The sequence below is a fragment of the Lepisosteus oculatus genome, chromosome 7, assembly GCF_040954835.1.
Source record: "Lepisosteus oculatus isolate fLepOcu1 chromosome 7, fLepOcu1.hap2, whole genome shotgun sequence".
NCBI lineage: Eukaryota > Metazoa > Chordata > Actinopteri > Semionotiformes > Lepisosteidae > Lepisosteus > Lepisosteus oculatus.
In genome coordinates this window covers 10979201-10997446 of record NC_090702.1, presented here as the reverse complement: position 1 = coordinate 10997446, position 18246 = coordinate 10979201, and the positions used below count along the sequence as shown (strand labels likewise).

General features: G+C 37.3%; 1 protein-coding gene across 3 annotated transcripts in view; it reads right to left on the bottom strand.

Moving 5' to 3' along the window:
* Positions 1–18246, bottom strand: part of tbxas1 (thromboxane A synthase 1 (platelet)) — a 129354-nt gene that overhangs the window by 64918 nt on the left and 46190 nt on the right. For all 3 annotated transcript variants that reach the window (XM_006633793.3, XM_069192155.1, XM_069192156.1), the window contains one exon: positions 9836–9888. In XM_006633793.3, coding sequence (XP_006633856.2) covers positions 9836–9888 — 53 coding nt within the window. The remainder of the gene's footprint in view (positions 1–9835; positions 9889–18246) is intronic.

The following is an 18246-nucleotide window of genomic DNA, read 5'->3' as shown; positions in this document are numbered from 1 at the left end:
AAGGAAAGTTCGAAAGGGATTGCTGTACATGTACTGTAAATATGTTTAACTTCTGCATATGTACTTTACCTGTTTTTTCCACATTCGTCTATTAATGGCCTATTCTGTAAAACTGCACAAACATATTATGTTTCATTTTCAATTTGTTTATTGAAATATTGAATGCAGTTTTGTTTGTTGATCAAAATATTTAAGAAATAACCTATGCTGAACCATAAAGTTCACAATGAATACCTTATCCTTCCACAGAAATAAACTGGCAAATAGACTGAAGCCAAATATTCTTCAGATATGCTTTCATTTTTAAAATCATTATCTCATTCTGCTCAGTTGTGCTGAGCAAACCTTCTTTGCATGGTAACAGTAGTAGACCAACATAAGAGAGGGCTGAAGTTATAGCTGACCAGCAACTACAGGCTGTTATACAGATGGTGTGAATGACGCTGTCATCCTACTCACCACTGGGTGGAGTGCCCAAAACGAGTCATAGATTGGAACTGCTGCCTCAATCTGCTGAACTACACATGCCTTCCTTCTCAGGGAAGTTACAGGGGCAGAACCAGAGTACCCCATGGCCTCTCAAGAGTGGTTGAGGAGGTTTCAAAGGCTTCCAGCCCAAAAAAGGGATCAGAAATCCACATCAGAAGTCCAGTCACAAGAAGGAAGAATGGGAGGAACACAGTCCAAACCCTGTGTGCCCTGAGCTTGCAGCAGAAGAGGAGAGAAAAGAGCCATACGGAAAAGTTCCAGAGTCTAAGCCTATTTCAGAAGATGAGCTGAAGGAGCTGTTGAGCATCCATGACCACAAGGGCATATGTGCTCCTGGGATCTGCTGCTGGGATCAAATAATTGGAAGAATGCTACTCTTTTCGATGCTCTCCAGTGGAACACCAAACAGAGATCCAGCTGGGTAAAGTGCTGGAATACTTGCAAAAATGCACTATATTTAACCTGCAAGCTTGACTAGTGAGGTAATGTACAGGAGAGGAAGAGCCTGCAGTCTAAAATGGCAACACCTAAAACACAGATCAGTTGCTGTTTATTGACGCTGAAAGCAAAAGCACACTTCAAAAGCAATTGATTTAATTCAAGAGTTGGAACATCTTCGAAACTTTAACAACATCTTTCAGAAAAAGCTGGAAAATTTCAACCTGGAGTGCACCAAACTGACTTGTGATTTGAAAGAAAAGAGTATGGTCCTGCAGATTAACAAACAGCAGGCGAAATACCTGAAGTCTAAAATGGCCAGTTGTGAAACATAAATCAGCCAGCTGCAAACCATCCAGACTGAATGTGAACATCGATTTAGGAAGAAACTGAGAAGAGTAATGAGCTAGAAATGGCCCAGCAGGAGACACCCACCCTTTCTGAGCTTCAGCACAGGCTGAGAAGTGCACAAAAAATGTAAGTGAAAGAAAAGGATGCACAGGCAGAAAATATTCAGTTCCAGTTCAGCAAGGTACTATCTGAAAGTAGCTGGAAAAGAGCACCCTATCAAAAAAAGCACTAGTAGAAAATAGCCAGAGGGAAGAAAGGAGAAAACAGAGAGGGAATCTAGTATTGAAAGAAAAAGCTGAACAACAAAAGAACCAAATCCAGGATCTCTCACAGGTAATTTTACAAGCCAACAAAGCACTGGTATCTTCTGAAAAGCAGTGAAAAGACTTTCAGAGAAGTATACCGAAGAGTCCTTAGAGTTTCAGCAGCCTATGACCCAAGAGTTGAGACCCAAGTGTCTGTAGGGGAGAGGAAGAAGGAAGTGCAGTGACCTATGACCCCTAAGTTTCAGGTACCGAAGGAGATGAAGCTTCTGTCATCAAGACCTCAAACAGATAAATATGTATCTTCTATGAAAGCCTTCTATGAAAGATGCTCAGGATAGATTGTCATTGCCATCTTTGTCCGAACCTTTAGGGAGAAGGAACATGATAGATTATCATTATTATCTTGAGCTGAAACTCCAGAAGATCCATGGGACAATTGTTTACAGTTGACTGAAAGACCTTGAGAAAGAGGGAAAGAAAGTCGCTTGCAGTTCCTATCTGAGGAGATGGTTGTTACTAGGATGCAGGTGGCTGGTCCTCATATGAAAGATTGAGGACTGAAATCCATCTGTGCAATGAGGTATGACTTGCAATAGAAATTGTTCAATCCAGGAAGGCTCTTGACAGGTTAACACTCTCCCCATTGGTGGTGAGAAGCTGTGGAAGGCCAGCTTAAAGGGGAACGGCAATGCTAGTTTCAATTCTAGCAATTTCAGAGTTACAATGAATCAGCAATGATGAGTGCATTTCAAACCACAATGAAATTACCAAGAACATGGTGACATGTACAAACTCCAAATTACATCACAAAAGTGATTAAGTCAATGAATGTGTGGCACAATATTGCCATCATTATCTGCAATTCAGAATGAGGCCATATAACTTGTGGTGACACGAAAGCAGCCCTATTACATTGTAAAAATGCTTTAGACCAAGCACATTTTTGTTACTATATTAATAGCAAATATTTTCATGAAACCAACATATTTTTTAGGAACTTTTAAGTATTGCAACCTGCCAACCAACTACAATACAATCATAATGATTAACGTTGTTAGGAGACCGTGATTCTTATATTGCTTAAATCAACTACTGAGCAGGAAGGGTCGTTTTCACGTCACAGTTCTCTTGCTCTTGCTCAACCTCTCTTCCTGTCTGCCTGCGACAACATGGCAGCCGTACAGTACTTTCACAAAGTTCACAATTTTACACTTACTCTGAAATTTGTAAAAAACTGTGATACCTTCGATTAATTCTGTTACCAATATTTTATAACTGATCTGAGAAATTAGGACTGCCATTAGAGGCTGCTATATGGCCTCTAATTCTTATAAATAGCCACAGTGGTTGTTGTTAATTATATAATTACATAATTAGTGAAGGGGTGAGATGAGAAATTCACATTATCTCATGGGTGTAAGTTTTGTTTTTACTATATAAAGAGCATGCATGGATGGGGTATTATGAATAAAAAAATAAAATAAATTAAAATAAAATAAAAATCCCTGACTTAGTGGGTATTCTGTGTTTTTGTGCATACAGACCCGTGTGAAACCTGCAGTGGTGGAGAACAGGTTCTCTCACGGTAAACCTTCTTATAAAAAATTTAAACTGAGCATTTATCCTTTTTCTGCCTTTTGTTTACCAGATAATATTTTTAATTGGTTAAAAATATGCCAAAACTTGATGAGTGATAAAATCACACAGTTGAAGAATTAATAAATAATCTTATGTATCACAAGGTCTATTTTATTGCTGTAGGTAAATCTTTCTTTAAAAAAGTAAAAGCCCTACAGCTGCTAAATAAATCATGTAATATTATTCTTACGTACAGTACATAGTATAATAAATTTAATGAGTATATGCATTTAAAAGAGTTTCTTGAAAAGGTATCCACTTCCTTCGAAGGAAGTTCCCTTTGTTGAATTGCAAAAATATAGATAAAAGTGAATAGTTTGAATCAACACTTCAATGCTCTAACTGAATGGTTAAATGTCCACAAAAAACTGCCAAGAAAATTCAAATACTATAAAATGTTGAAACAACAGACTAAGGGACAAGGTTGGGAATCACTTATCAAGATGACACAGTGCGGTGGCTCTGTGGCTAAGGATCTGCGCCTGTGGCTGGAAGGTTGGCGGTTTGTATCTCGTGGCTGGCAGAGGAATCCTACTCCATTGGGCCCCTGAGCAAGGCCCTTAACCCCAACTACTCCAGGGGCGCTGTATAAATGGCTGACCCTGCGCTCTGATTCCAAGCTTCTCTCCTTGTCTGTGTTTCTCATGGAGAGCAAGTCGGGGTATGTGAAAAGACAAATTCCTAATACAATAAATTGTATATGGCCAATAAAGTGATCTTATCTTGTACCACTATTCAAATATGTCAAGATTATTATAGAACAAGGCTACATTTATAGATTAGGCCTTCAAAAGAATATAACATATTTCAAGTCTATTCTAATCTTTTTAAAAATTTATTGATATGTATAAAGACTAACGAAGCAGTTTTCAGACTGAAAATAGGGGCCAAATTTTTGAGGCTCCGTTTGAGTTCACCAGAAGCAGACCAATGGAGGCCCAGAATCCTGGAGGAAGACAGGGCCATGGAAGACAGATGCAAAGCCCCTACACTTGCACCAGGGGAGAATCAGGGAATGTTCCCATGGTTAATGGAGCTCTCCGTCATCCTAGGAAAAAGACACCCTCCAGCCAGGTAAAATGCCACTCAAATCTGAGGGGATGGGAGTTGTGGGCTGTGAAGTGAAGACCAGCATGTGTAGCATTTGGATACGCCCACACTTGTTGGCAAGACATGATGGGACTACAAAGCATTTAGACAATTACATTACATTTACGGTATATTTCATTGAGACAATGTTTCCTTATCATGAATTTAAGATTACAACAGAATAAGATGTGGTAATAAGTGTTAAGATTTAAATTATTATGGCAGTTGAAACTGCTCTCATTTGTGTAGGAAATTTCCAACTTCTTTGGTTATGCAATTTACATTTAATAGCTCTAACTTGCATTTAATATTTTGTTTCTGGGCATAAAATTTTTTAAAAGCTTTGCCTCTAGGCTCAGGAAGCTTCCATTCTGGAATGTTGATAATCCTGCTGTAAGGCAATAGAGGCTTGAAGGACTGCAATATATTCAAAACCTTCCACTTCATGAATCTTATTAAAACTAAGCGAATTACTCACTGCTGTAATCTTTGCTGGCAAAGATGTTACATTCTTCTTCTGCAATTTTTGGTCTTGGTACTTAATGAACAATAAGAATAACAATGAATGTCAGTTACTTGTGCACACAGCGTATACAGTACTTGCAGGGTTGGGATTACTTATGGAAATAGGGGTAAGGTACAGAAAACTCTTGACAGCATCACACCTCATGGTGTACAGATGAAGTGCACCATAATAATGCGGGGTTAGAGTATACATGTACAGAAAAAAGTGGTGCAAAAAGTTGTGTAGCTGTTCAAAACTCTTTGCTGAGAGTCAAATGCAAAAGCTGAAATGAACAGCAGAAAGTAATTATATCCATTGAGATCACATGGGAGTTAATGTCTAACTTCTAGAATAAATATTAAAACCCACAGTGGCTAGGTTGCCAGCGTTTCTGTACTGTAATGTTTTTGTTTTCTCCCTTGACCACATGCACCATATTATCTTTATGTTACCAGCTTGGAGCTGCTGAAATGTGGAGCTGAGCTGCAATCTGTCACAAGGAGAAGCCCACTCTAAAACTATGATTTTTATGCACTTGTGAGGTGACATTTCCCTCCCAGATTTGCACACATTCTGCATATGTTCGCATATGTTTTCACCACGTGCTCTTGTTTATTCTCACCTTCCAAAGGCATGCTGGATAGGTCATTTGGTGTCTCTAAATTGTGTGTACAGTATGTGCATGTGCCTGGTGTTTTGCATTGCACCCTGTGCCTGTTGGGTTTGTTTCCAACATTTCACAACCCTTTATAGTAGTGATGTCCAATCCTGCTCTTAGTGGGCTGGTGTTTACAAGTTTTGTAGGTTTTTAAAGCTCCAGTACCTGTAGTTAAATTGGTCCAATTAACTGGAATGGAAACCAGCATACTGTACAAACATGCCCTCCAGGACCAGGTTTGGACACCACTGCTCCATAAGGTGAAGCAGTTAAAAGCATATTATTTTTTGTTTTATTTTATAGATTAATCTTTAAATCTTTCAACAGAACCATGAGGCATTATATAGACACTATATGAGACAATAAATATATTGGGAATCTCATTTTACTTGTTTCTTTGAGTGAATAAAAGTAATTTTTTGTATTTTCAATACAGACTTCCATTATAAATTTTAATGAAAATGAGAATCAAAAATTCTAAAAGTGTTTTTATTAGCTTTCTTTAAACCTGATTTTAATCAAACTAAACGCCTTGACCCACTACGAGACTATGCTAAAAAATAGGTGCAACAAAATGAAAGTTTTTACATCCGTCACGATTGCCGGGTAAGACTCCTGTGAAGAGTGTAGCTAAGACCCTACGCGAGGCAGCAAATCCGGAAAGGAGTTGGAGACGGACTTCAGGGAAGACACAGGTTTATTAGTGCTCACAGTGGTAACAGGGGAGTCCGTGCAGTAGTGAAGGGTAGGTATCCTATAGAAACCAAATCCAAGCGGGTCCAAAGGGGCATCAGGAAACAGTCCATAGATCCATTACCGGGAAATCCATCCAGAGACAAACAGGGACAAGAACACACATAGAACAGGAACTAGGGATAACAGGGCTTCGCTCCATGCTCTGGGCTCAGAAGGTCAGGGTAACTATAACAGGCCTATGCATTCAGGCTTCCCATGAACCCTGGTAGTAAGCAGGCCATCAGGCAACCATCTTCCAAAGCTGAGCCCCGAAGGCACGAGGAAGTAAACATAAATAGGGAACCTTACCTAGACACACAAGGAAGTAACATAAGTAATAATTTAAAGGACTACCAAGAGGGGATTGGAGCGCCCTCTGGAAGAGGGGATGCCGACCGCAACAACATCAGAACTTTGACAAAAACAAAGTTATGTTGATTGGCTTTCCATATCAGCTCTACAAATGTGTAAACCTTAATCTGACTATTGATGGTCTTCCATTCAGTCCACATATTCAGGTCAGGAATCTTGGTGGCAAAGAGTCTTACTTTTGACGTTCATACAATATGTAGTGTTGCAAGTGTGTCTATTGTTATCTTCATAACATCGTATGACAACATTCACACATTTCCTCCACTCTAATGCAGAAAATCTAAGACATGCTGAAGTCTGTTCCAAGCTAAATTAGTCTCATTCCATACTGTAATTTCAAAACATGTTCTCCACAGCTTGCTGCATGTACAAAACTCAGCTGTTCATATTTAAATTAAAGCTAACATAATTAGTACATTTCACCTGTTTTAGATTCCTTGCAGTGACAGCCTTGGGAAATTAAATTTTAAAAACATGTGCACACTTTTACGGGCTTGAACTCTTTGGCATCAGTGAACTCTGATCTCCCTGTATGCCTATAAATCATTTGCACATTTTGGACTTGGCCTTCTTTCAATTCCCAATATGAGGCTCAGAATAGTCCATATTCTGCATTCTGTATTGATTAGTATATCAATTTTCTGTGTCTTTTGATTTTCTGTCTCTTTTGATAGTACTAAACGTTTTACATTTGACTTTTGACATGACCAAGGTATGTTGCCTTGAGTTGATGATGATGTGACGTAAAAGGCACTACATAAAATAAAGGATATTATTATAGCATCCTGCCACATTCTACTCATAAAGCCTGGACAAGTACTGTATGTGCTAGTTCACTGGTTTTTGAGTTCTAGATGCCACGTTACCACAGCTCATCCCACCTGTGTTCAACAGAGCTTAAGTCTGGCGAGTAGGAAATCCATGAAATAACCATCATAATGTAATCTGTTATGAAAGCCACTCTTACACAAGTATCATGGGGACATGTATTGTCTTGCCAGAATACTGTCACATCAGGATGAGCCAAGAGGAAGGGAATTTCATCATTGTAGTGTTGGACATTCAGGCTTCCATCACTCACTACAAGCAAGGTCCTGTAGTGACTTGGCCATCGTATCGAGACCTCCACACTAGGATGAGGATGTGTCTGATCAGGAGAAGTGTCATAACTTGTGGTCTCCCAGATTGTGGATTATCATTGACTGACTGTGCTTGGCTGTAACATATTGCCAGGTCAGGATTTGCTGGCTGTGAACAGCCCAGATGGCAAACGGCAGTGGAATGACTAAGCCAGCCTCCACTATATCAATGGCATTATACACTTGATAGACAGAACAAACTGATTCTTTTCTGTATTTTTCTTTTTTGACTTTCACCTGTCCTGACATTTAACAGGTTAAGTCACTAGATTACCTATGCCCACTCATCTCTCTCACTAATGAGTTGAATTAGTGATTATGCATGTCAAAGTCACTCATGTTTCATGGTCAGACGCAAATGATCCATCAAAATAATTCCAAAACCATTTAATCAATATCTAAAATTCATATACTTTTTCAGTAAAAAAACATGACATGTATGAAAAGAGTGACAGTTGTCTTTTGATGCTCAGTATGCTGCTTAGTAAAAAAACAGTTTTGAAATGAAAGATCTCAAAATCACACAATCTAGAGATAAGAAGTAAACCCCTATTTATGTAGTGAATACTTTTTTCTATAGTTGAATTTATCTTTATTCACTTACCACTGGAATATATATTTTACATACCAGTGAAGCAGAACTTTTATAGTTCATAAAAAAAGAAACCAAGATAATTTTCTAATGCATTTACATTTACACAGATGTGTAATTACTTTTCTGTAGGGAGGTATTTCTCAAACTTTTTTGTATCAGAGAAAATCTCCCCAAGGTCCTTCTCAGTTTAGGGACATTTAAAAACAAAACAGTGGAAGCAAAAAAAAAAGTATCCATTATAGCAGTGCCTCACTGGCTCTGTCTGTAATGTCCCAGCAGGGAGCACTTAGCAGTGCTCGTGGGACTGGAGATTAAGAAACATGGCTGTAGGGACTGTCTGTTTAAAATTCAAGCATGCAGGAATTCAAACATAAACACTTTTCTACAAGGAGGACTTTCTTCATGTATCACATCACCAGAGTCAACACACATGTATCTCACAGAAGTCCCTTGCTTTGCTGAACTGGCATGGAATTGAATAGGGTGCCAGTTTAATTGAAATTCAATATAACTATCTTTCAAAAGACAGTACAATCACATTTCCACACAATACATTCTCATAATGATGTGTATGCTCAATAAATGTAACTAAATAAAAAATCCTGTCTCCCTCCCGTTCTCTGAATCTAACAGTGATTCAGTGTTCTTGTTCCACAAAAAATGTTTAAATTGCTTTGCATTTACTCCTGCTTGATTAAAAAAGAAACATGTATCATAACTTCTAAAAAAAGATCTTGTTGACAGCAGCATTACCACACTTCCTCCTTAACTGAACTGGTGAATCAATTTCTCACTTCTTCACCTGATCTGCTATGTAGTGGGGCTGCTTGCACATGTCCCTGATACACGTCACCCAAGACTAGCTATGAGTCACCAAATAGCTAGATAGGCTGAATGGCGTCATCTCATTTGTAACCTTTCTTTTGTTGACACATGGCAGCCATTATGTGTAAGCAGTCCATTTTGTTAAGAAATTAGAAATTATTTCACCGGTTAAGATTACATTTAATTTCGGGAAGATTGTGCTAGCCAAGATAAGGTGTTTTCTTATCTTTTAAGAGTTTCTAAATACAATTATATCATCACCAACAGTAATAGAAACAACAGCAACAGCATTATTATTACTTTAAATAATAACAATAATGGCAACACAGGAAGAACTCCACATGGATAACATTGATCCAAAAACCCAAGTGCTGCAGGGCAGCAATACTAACATCCGTATCACTGTGCAAGTCTGCAAGCATTTGCAAATTTTCTAAGGTTAAATATAAACATTATGTAAATAAAGGAGAGAATGGATACAAGCAGTACATGGATGTTAACTTTTTAATTTCAGAATTAAAAATTAAATTATAATTATTTTATGGTACTTCCACACAATTTGGAATTGCTAATTGTGCCAATGTTATGTATTATTATTATTATTATTATTATTATTATTATTATTATTATTATTAGGGAGTAAATGTGCTGTATACAACATGAGTGTAGGTAATTAACATCATTTAATTTTAAATTCTTTACTCCTTAGAAAAGCATGGACAAAGTTTCACTTACCCACACACTCTCCCATATTTCTTTATCAGTTCATTGTGTGCATCCCAAAAACCCTGTAAAACAGCATAAAAATAATACAGGACAAAGTGCACAGATGTATTACAATGTGAAAAGCAGGAATTCCATTACCAACCCCCCATTCCACCCCCTACCCCTGCCTATCACACACCATCTCCCTCCAATTTAAAAGTAAACAATAGCAATAAATGTGTATATCCGTGTAACAGAAACCTCCACAGCTACAGCTATTATGCATTGCATCAGCAAACGTAAACTTTACCAGGCTGCATATCATTTACTGCATATAAGTTTGATTTTGTATCATTATCAGAACACATCTACTTTGTGTTAAACTGTAACAGTGTTGATATTGAATAATGGATTTGAAATGGGCTTTTGTTTAATAATCATTCTATGAGAAATCCATTTTTTCTTTGCAAATGGCAAAACTTCTTTTCCACTGCATTCACATTTATGAAAGGCTTTCAAAACGTCCACGCAGCCAGGCTCAAAATAATCATCATGAAAGAATTAACAGACCTTCTTCTCAAAACAATGCCTATTCACTGACCTATAAATTGCAATTCTGAGGTGATAGCTGCAGCAGAATTGTGTAATGTGAGGAGTTTATGAGACTATAACAGAGCTCCTGGTTTCATTGCCTTTTAAAAATGTTTACCTTACTTTTACTGTTTCACAGCTCATTGATTTTTGCCTCTCCATTCTTTCAAATATGTGACATTTAAACATATCATAGATCATTTAATACAATTATGTGAATTACTGCAGTCTCTGGGTGTCAAACATAATACAGGGAGAACAAGCACTACCAAAGCATGTTTTTTGTATTAATGTATTGATTTGCTATATTGATTTACTCACACAGCTTTAGCCGACAACTTACCTTGACTTACATTCATCACATACAAATTCTATGACAAATCATCTACCTTAAATTTTGGGAACACATGACATTAAATAGCTAATGCTTAACCAAGACCTGGTTTGAAACAATACAAAACTTGATTTTCAATTTTTAAGTATTTATATTTGGTATCATTCCAGTGATCTTATTAAGTGAAATTAAAATACATGAAAAAGGCAGAAGAGCATTCTGAACGTCTTAGGTTTACAAATCAAATTTTATTAAGTGTATTATTAAAATATTCTTATTGTGTGTTAAAAGTTTTCACTATTTCCTTTCACCTAGTTATTTTCTGGTTAGTACATAGCATTAGACAATGCAAGTCACTAAAATAAGGCAATACAGACAGATAAGTCAGATAAAGCAGGAAATCTCATGTGTTATACAGTACATGGGTGGTCCTTTTGCAGCATACACAGTATATTACTGAATAGACTTCCTCTACTTCAGGTTTGAGTACTATCCAACCTGACATAACTCCCAAAATAAAAAATAGCTTAACACAAAGCAAACGAAAACTTAATTTCTTTGTCATTTTGGCAGGAAGTAAAATAAAAAGGGACAAAAGCAAGAATTCTATGTGGGCCTTCTAGACCCGTGGTTCTCAAACTATGGTACGCGAAGCGCCCCCAGGTGGTACACCAGATGACCTTGAAAATGTGTTGTGTGCACTGAAAAATTGGGACGGTTTTCATATTTTCTATTTTAATAAAATTAGTTTATGTGCCAAATACGCAGCCTACGTACAGTACTTAGCTACGTCACTACAGAGCACGCTAATACTTGAGTGGACACAATAATAATAATTGCTTACACTTATATAGCGCTTTTCTGGACACTCCACTCAAAGCGCTTTACAGGTAATGGGGACTCCTCTCCACCACCACCAATGGGCAGCATCCACCTGGATGATGCGACGGCAGCCATAGTGCACCAGAATGCTCACCACACATCAGCTATCAGTGGGGAGGAGAGCAGAGTAATGCAGACAATTCATAGAGGGGGATTATTAGGAGGCCATGATTGGTAAGGGCCAATGGGAAATTTGGCCAGGATGCCGGGGTTACACCCCTACTCTTTTCGAGAAACGCCCTGGGATTTTTAATGACCACAGAGAGTCAGGACCTCAGTTTAACGTCTGCTCTGAAGGATGGCGCCTGTTTACAGTATAGTGTCCCCGTCACTATACTGGGGCATTAGGACCCAAATGGACCGCAGGGTGAGCTACAAGAGCTACTATGTAATTCTATACCACTGTATAGGAATGCGTGCTACAAACCTAAGTGACCAATTGTATTAAAAGAAGATATCTTTAGCAAATAGGTAGGTAGGAGAATGTGCACGATTTTGGAACACTGCCAATCTTGTAAGCACAGGAAAGCATCATAGATAGCAGAAAAATATTTAAGGTCGGTTCTAGGTTAATTTGAGAAAAATACACCAAGCATTTCTGTTTCGCTCCCATGCGCATGAAATAAAAACTTGTTTTAACTTCTGAGACAGACTCTTGACTGTCTTTTAAGGGGAAACGTGGAAAAATTCTCCAACAGCGCCACATTCGCCCACATAAAAATTGTTCGAAAATGAATACCTTGCAAAAATCAAGTATTATGGCATGGCTGAAAGGAATAGATGCCAAGAGTACTGATCTTTCTGTCCTTTAAGCTGCTACCAATTAAAAGTATATGAGAGCACATACAGTATTTCAGCTTCTGAATGAATTTATCAAAGAGAATGGCATAGACTTGAAAAAATGTGTCAGAGTTTGTACAGACGGTGCTAGAGTTATGACAGACCGACACGGTGTAGTTGCATGAATTACAGAGGTTGCTCCCGATATGAAGTGAACACACTGCAGCATCCACTGCGAGACCTTGGCAGTCAAGAAAATGCCTGAGGATTTAAAATCTGTGTTAGACTCTGCTGTCAAAGTGTTGCATTGTATCAATGCTCGACCAATATGAATTAACATCTGTTCAGTGTGCTTGCTACATACTAAAGTCAGATGGTTATCAAGGGGCAAAGTGCTCACGAGACTCTTTGAGCTGCACTCCGAGGTACAAATGTTTTTGCATGACCAGCAATCTCCCTTGGCAAGTATATTTTATGATCCAGTGTGGCTGGTAAAAAAAAGCCTGCCTGGCTGATAGAGTACCTGTATATTCTCACATTTAAATGAGCTGAATATGGGACTGCAGGGCCTCTCTTTAACAGTTTTTGATACTGTATGTCTGACAAGATCACTGCTATGAAGAAAAATGTATGGTGTGGCACTTGATGCTGCTGCTGTTCTCGATGTGACTGCAGTACACCTCTTGTCATTGGAAGAACAGTTCTCAGAGTATTTTCCAGTTGAGGCCACACCAGAATGGATCAGGAACCCCCTCATTATTGATGTCGTAGGAATACCAAAGAATCTGACCTGTGCTAGGCAAGAGAAGGTTTCATCTGATGCGACTTTGATGTCAGAATTGAAACGACAGTCACTGTTGGATTTCTGGAGCCAAAGACAGAGTGAATACCCAGCCCTCTCATTAAAGGCTGTGCGGTTTTTGATGCCTTTTGCTACTACCTACCTTTGTGAGAAAGACTTCTCTGCTCTCACTGAAATTAAGACAAAGTACCACAACAAAATGGATGCTGAGCTAGATCTGCGTTTGAAGCTCACTGCCCTTGTCCCTGACATTGCAAGGCTTTGCTCGACTAAACAGGCTCACCCCTCTCACTGAAATGGTAAATGCTCAGTGCTATTTTAATTATATGTGTGTGTGAGTGTGTGCGTGCGCACTCATGTTGGTCATTGAGATTTTCTGGGGTTCCTATGAGAAGCTGACTTGCAGGTGATACTTGGATGCTTTGGTTTGAACAGGGATGGTACTTAGTTCAAAAAGTTTGAGAACCACTGTTCTAGATCTTTTAGAGCCTTAAATGTAGAGAAATTTCAAATAAAATACTGGCATTGTAAATGTTAGCTTGAGTGTCTGACATTGAGGACAATGGCAATGAGATCTATCTGCCAGAATTAAAGGATGATGAAACTGGAAATTAGAAAGGTGCTGTTAAGATCTGTGGAGATCTAGAATAATCCTTCAATACATTCTTTGGTTTTAAAACTCGCTTTATTAACAAAATAAGATAATGACCAAATCTCAGCACTGTTCATCCCTTCATTTGACTCACTGTGAAACATTTTCTATTTGTTAAGTGGTATTTGCATAAAAAGGAAACAAATGAGAGGAGGTTATTCAGGTTTATTCATTGTGTTGCTATCAGCTGCATAATCCAAGACTGCCATCAAGTCAATCCTTATAAAAAGCTCACAGAATCTGTTTCATCAGCATTACTAAGGGGTTTGTTCCAAACTTAAACAAATCTCTATTCAAAGCATAATCTCCTGTTTTCTGTTATGAATCTTTCAAAGCTTAATTATCTAGTTGTGTCCCTACAGTATGTCCTCAATTAATTGCTGATCTTGAACATGTCCCAAGAATGATATGGACAGTACTCTTCAGGATTTTAAATACCAGCTTTAAATCACTTCAAATCACCTATGTTCTAGGTTAAATAGATCAGTTTCCTTTAATCTTTACACATTTACTATGGCATTCCTTTCAGATCAGGAATTACTCTGGTTTCTTCTTTATTTATTTATTTGGACGTTAATGTACTGCAGCTCTTACATTAAAGAACTTAATTTGGGTTATAATAGTCGGATGGCATTCATTTTAGGGTTGAAATTGCTGAAAAACAGACTTAAGCTTGGGTTACATTTCTATTCTAAGTAGTTTAATTAAGAGAGTGCTAACTAGCTTTAAGCAGTAACTTGGAATTGTAAACCATGTTAGTAACTAACCCGGGCACAAAAAATAAATATACTGTACAGTATAAGACCACAAAAACAATCATGTCTCAATTAATATCTCTGTATTGAGATTTGAGATCTGAGGATGTTGTAATGCTGATATATGAGAAATTCAATAAAATGTAAATCTGTTATACATAAAAGGAACAAAAAAGGGAAAAACTAAAGAGCAGAGCAACAATATCAGTGAATGCAAAGATATCACTAAATGAAGAAAGAGAGACTAACAGAGCAGCTCTACTGAAAAGCATTGTGTGGGGTATGACTGACAGACACAGAACAGGAACCACTGCAGCTGCAGCAGACCAAGCAATGTTTCTGCAAAACGTGGAAGAAGAATCTTCTGAGTATTGAATAATTCCAGTTTCCAATTTTACAAAATATAGTCACAAATTTCACAGGTGAAAATGCAACAATACCTTAAAAAGATGTAAATCTTTAGAAACACCAACATGCAAAAGAAAAGACTGCGAGCTTTCTATTGAATCCAAGTAAAATTCTGAATTACTTTTTCAACTATATCTTAGAGACTAAGGAATGAAAACAGAATTTTATTCCACTTACAGTAGGACAATAATTTTTTTTTAAGTTACCTGTGCCCACTATTAAAAATATTGCTCTCTCATGTTACCCATTGTTAAAAATAAAAGGAGACTTGTATTCCAGCAGGATAACTCAACAAAGACTCCAAGGAAATTCTGGTAACAAACGGTTACTACAGTATGCACGTCTTTTACTGTAAATCTTTACAGTAACAGACTGGCTCTTATCTTTTAGAGTTCCTGAACGTAAATTCCAGTGAGGTGCTGTGGATTGACTTGAAAGCTACTGTTGCAAACTGCAAGGCAATTGCAGAACTCAAATCTATGTCAAAGAAAGTGTTGCTTAAAGACACCACAAATTGGTTTTAAAATACAAAGACTGCAATCTATAAAGAAGGCAAAGAGTAAGGATGCATAACACTAAAGTAAAAGTGTTTTTTGTGAAACTGTCATAATTCACTCTATTAATGTTAGCAATTTTTAAGTTTAAATATCAATCTGTACTTCTTTAAAGGGCACAATTAGAAATCATAGAAATCACTTGGTATAAATGTTTCTATTTTATCTTTTTAAAAATATATTTTATGATATCTCTAGTCTTATCAATTGTCTCTCAAAAAATGTTCAGTTTTTGATTGAACTGTCAGTCATACTCAGTACTTTCAGAATCTATACAAGGTAATCAAAAGGCTGCAAAATAGCACTGAAAATTTGAAAAGGACTTGTTACAGAGAAAAATATACTCTTGAGGTGTTGAAAGCAGTTACATCTAGCAGAAGAAAATGTACATTTGGAAAATACAAAATTGCATTTAAACAAAGCTTTGTAATGGTACTGTATGTACAGTGTAAAATATTGTAGTAGAAAAGTAGAGTGAATTTTATAATGAAAAGCTTTGAAATATATTTTAGGAAATGTCTTTTTATGTTACAGAACTACAAAAATAAGTACTTGCTAAAGTGAAATGTGAAATTAGTACAATTAAAAACATTAAATAAAACATAAAAAAGACTTCTACTTTTCAACTTTATTATGCTTTTTTCTTAAAAGGAGGAAAGCACATACTGTCATAAATAAGCATTGTGAAAAATGCCTTATGAAAATTATCTTAAGTGTCTTAATTTCTGAAAATACCATATCAGTATTATTATATAAGAAAGCTCTGCTGAAATCAGCAGTCTGTTCTACATGTGATTGAACATGGCTTTCTGAGCAATACTGATTTATAATAAGAAAGATACCTTTCTTGGAATCAGAAGGAACATCTTTCCATAAATTCCTATTTGTTTAAAACAGCTAATACTATTAATAACAGATAATGTGCAAATTCAAATAACATACATATCTGATTAATGTTAGGTTTCATGTGCCCATATGATTTGGCATACACCACAAGCAAGGGAAGAGTTTCAGTTGTCAACTGTCCAAATTAAAAATAGGCAAGAGGAAACCCTGACACTAAAGTGAATATCCTAGATGGAGACAATTTTAAGGTGACACAAAACACAAGAAGAAAATGTATATTTATCTAGAAATTAAATTGTATTTTAAGAGGAAATAACTTGTGAATGCTTTAGAAGTTGCAAAAAACAACAACAAAAGATATTAAGCTTTTGAAATTCTAAACTGTATTTGTGCTATTTAATGCCTCTAGGATTTCTTCCAGAAAAGAAGACATTTGATGATATTATAGACTGAACAGCTTTGTCTATTTCAATCAATCTGACAAAATGAAACACGTGAAAGAAATATCAATATTTTTAATCTGACACTGCCATTAAATGTTTATATATAAGATTAAGTTGACAACCCAACTCTTATATTGCTGTGACACGTGACATTCTGTCAAGATGAACCCCTGCAGTTGTAATAAGTTCCTGGCCAATTAGCAAGGACACTTTCGCCATTTACAGAGTCTTTGTAGGGCCTACAGGAGTCTACCACTAGATGTCACTGCTGAGCAAATTTCTGACTGTTACTGTGAAACCCCATTTATTTTCTTGAAACTGTGAAGCTATGACTGAGAAAGGGTAAGCTAATAAAAATATGTTGTTTATATACAGAAAAATCTCTTCATCATGTTCAGGAATCAGCTGCTAAAGATTTACAGAATATTTCTAGGGAACTGGGTTATGTCAAAGTTGATTGAGAAGTCTGAGTCATGTCTCTCGGAGCCAGCTGGCTCAATGTTCAGGAAAGATCTTCACAAACTAAGACACTTATCCCAGAAAGACTCCTTTACTTGTGATCATTGGCTTAGGTGGGATTTTCTTTGTGCTGTGTTGCTATGAGAGGCACATATATTTTCTTCTGCCTAGTACTCCAGGGTTACTGGATGGCATTGTTAATAAGAAAACACTAACCCTTTAATTATCCACTGAATATTCACATTCTGCAATTTAAGGGAGAATGCCAGCTCAGATTTAGAGCAATGTCTTCAATCCTTAAGGCTATCAGAATGATGAGGCTCGGAGACAAGGTCCACTGAGCCCAGCAGGGAGAAAAGGAACTCTACATAACTCCGCCTGGATGAAAGAAGAGTGATACTTAGGAGCAGAAAGATTCTCTGCCAAATGTGAGCCAACCTGAAACTGAGGGCACAAAGAAGATCTTGTCCAGCTAAGGTGCTCAGAAATAACTCCAGTCGTTGATATGCAAGGCAGCAGTGCAGCCTGCAGCGTGCCTGCCTTATAGTTAATTAAGCCCCAGGCTCCCCTGGCACAGTGCCCCCTTCCCCCTTGCCCCCCTTGTGATAGCTGGCAGTGGCATTCCACAACGCTGTGACTCTCTCAGTAAAATACACAGTAGTGACTCGTTTAAGTGAAATCCTCCTTCTTGTTTGGCTTTTTCTTTCAGCTGGGAAGGAGCAGATTAGGGCACTCTTTTTACACAGCAACCTTAAAAACTGGAATGGATGCCTGAGCTTCTGAACTGTTCGAAGTTTACAAATTCCACCAATGATAACTGTTTTGTACTCATAGTGGCACACACACATGATTAAAAAGATTAAGATAAACTAACTAATCTCATTTAAGATTCAAACAGAATGTATTAAAATAGTTTTGAATAAAGTAAAATGGGT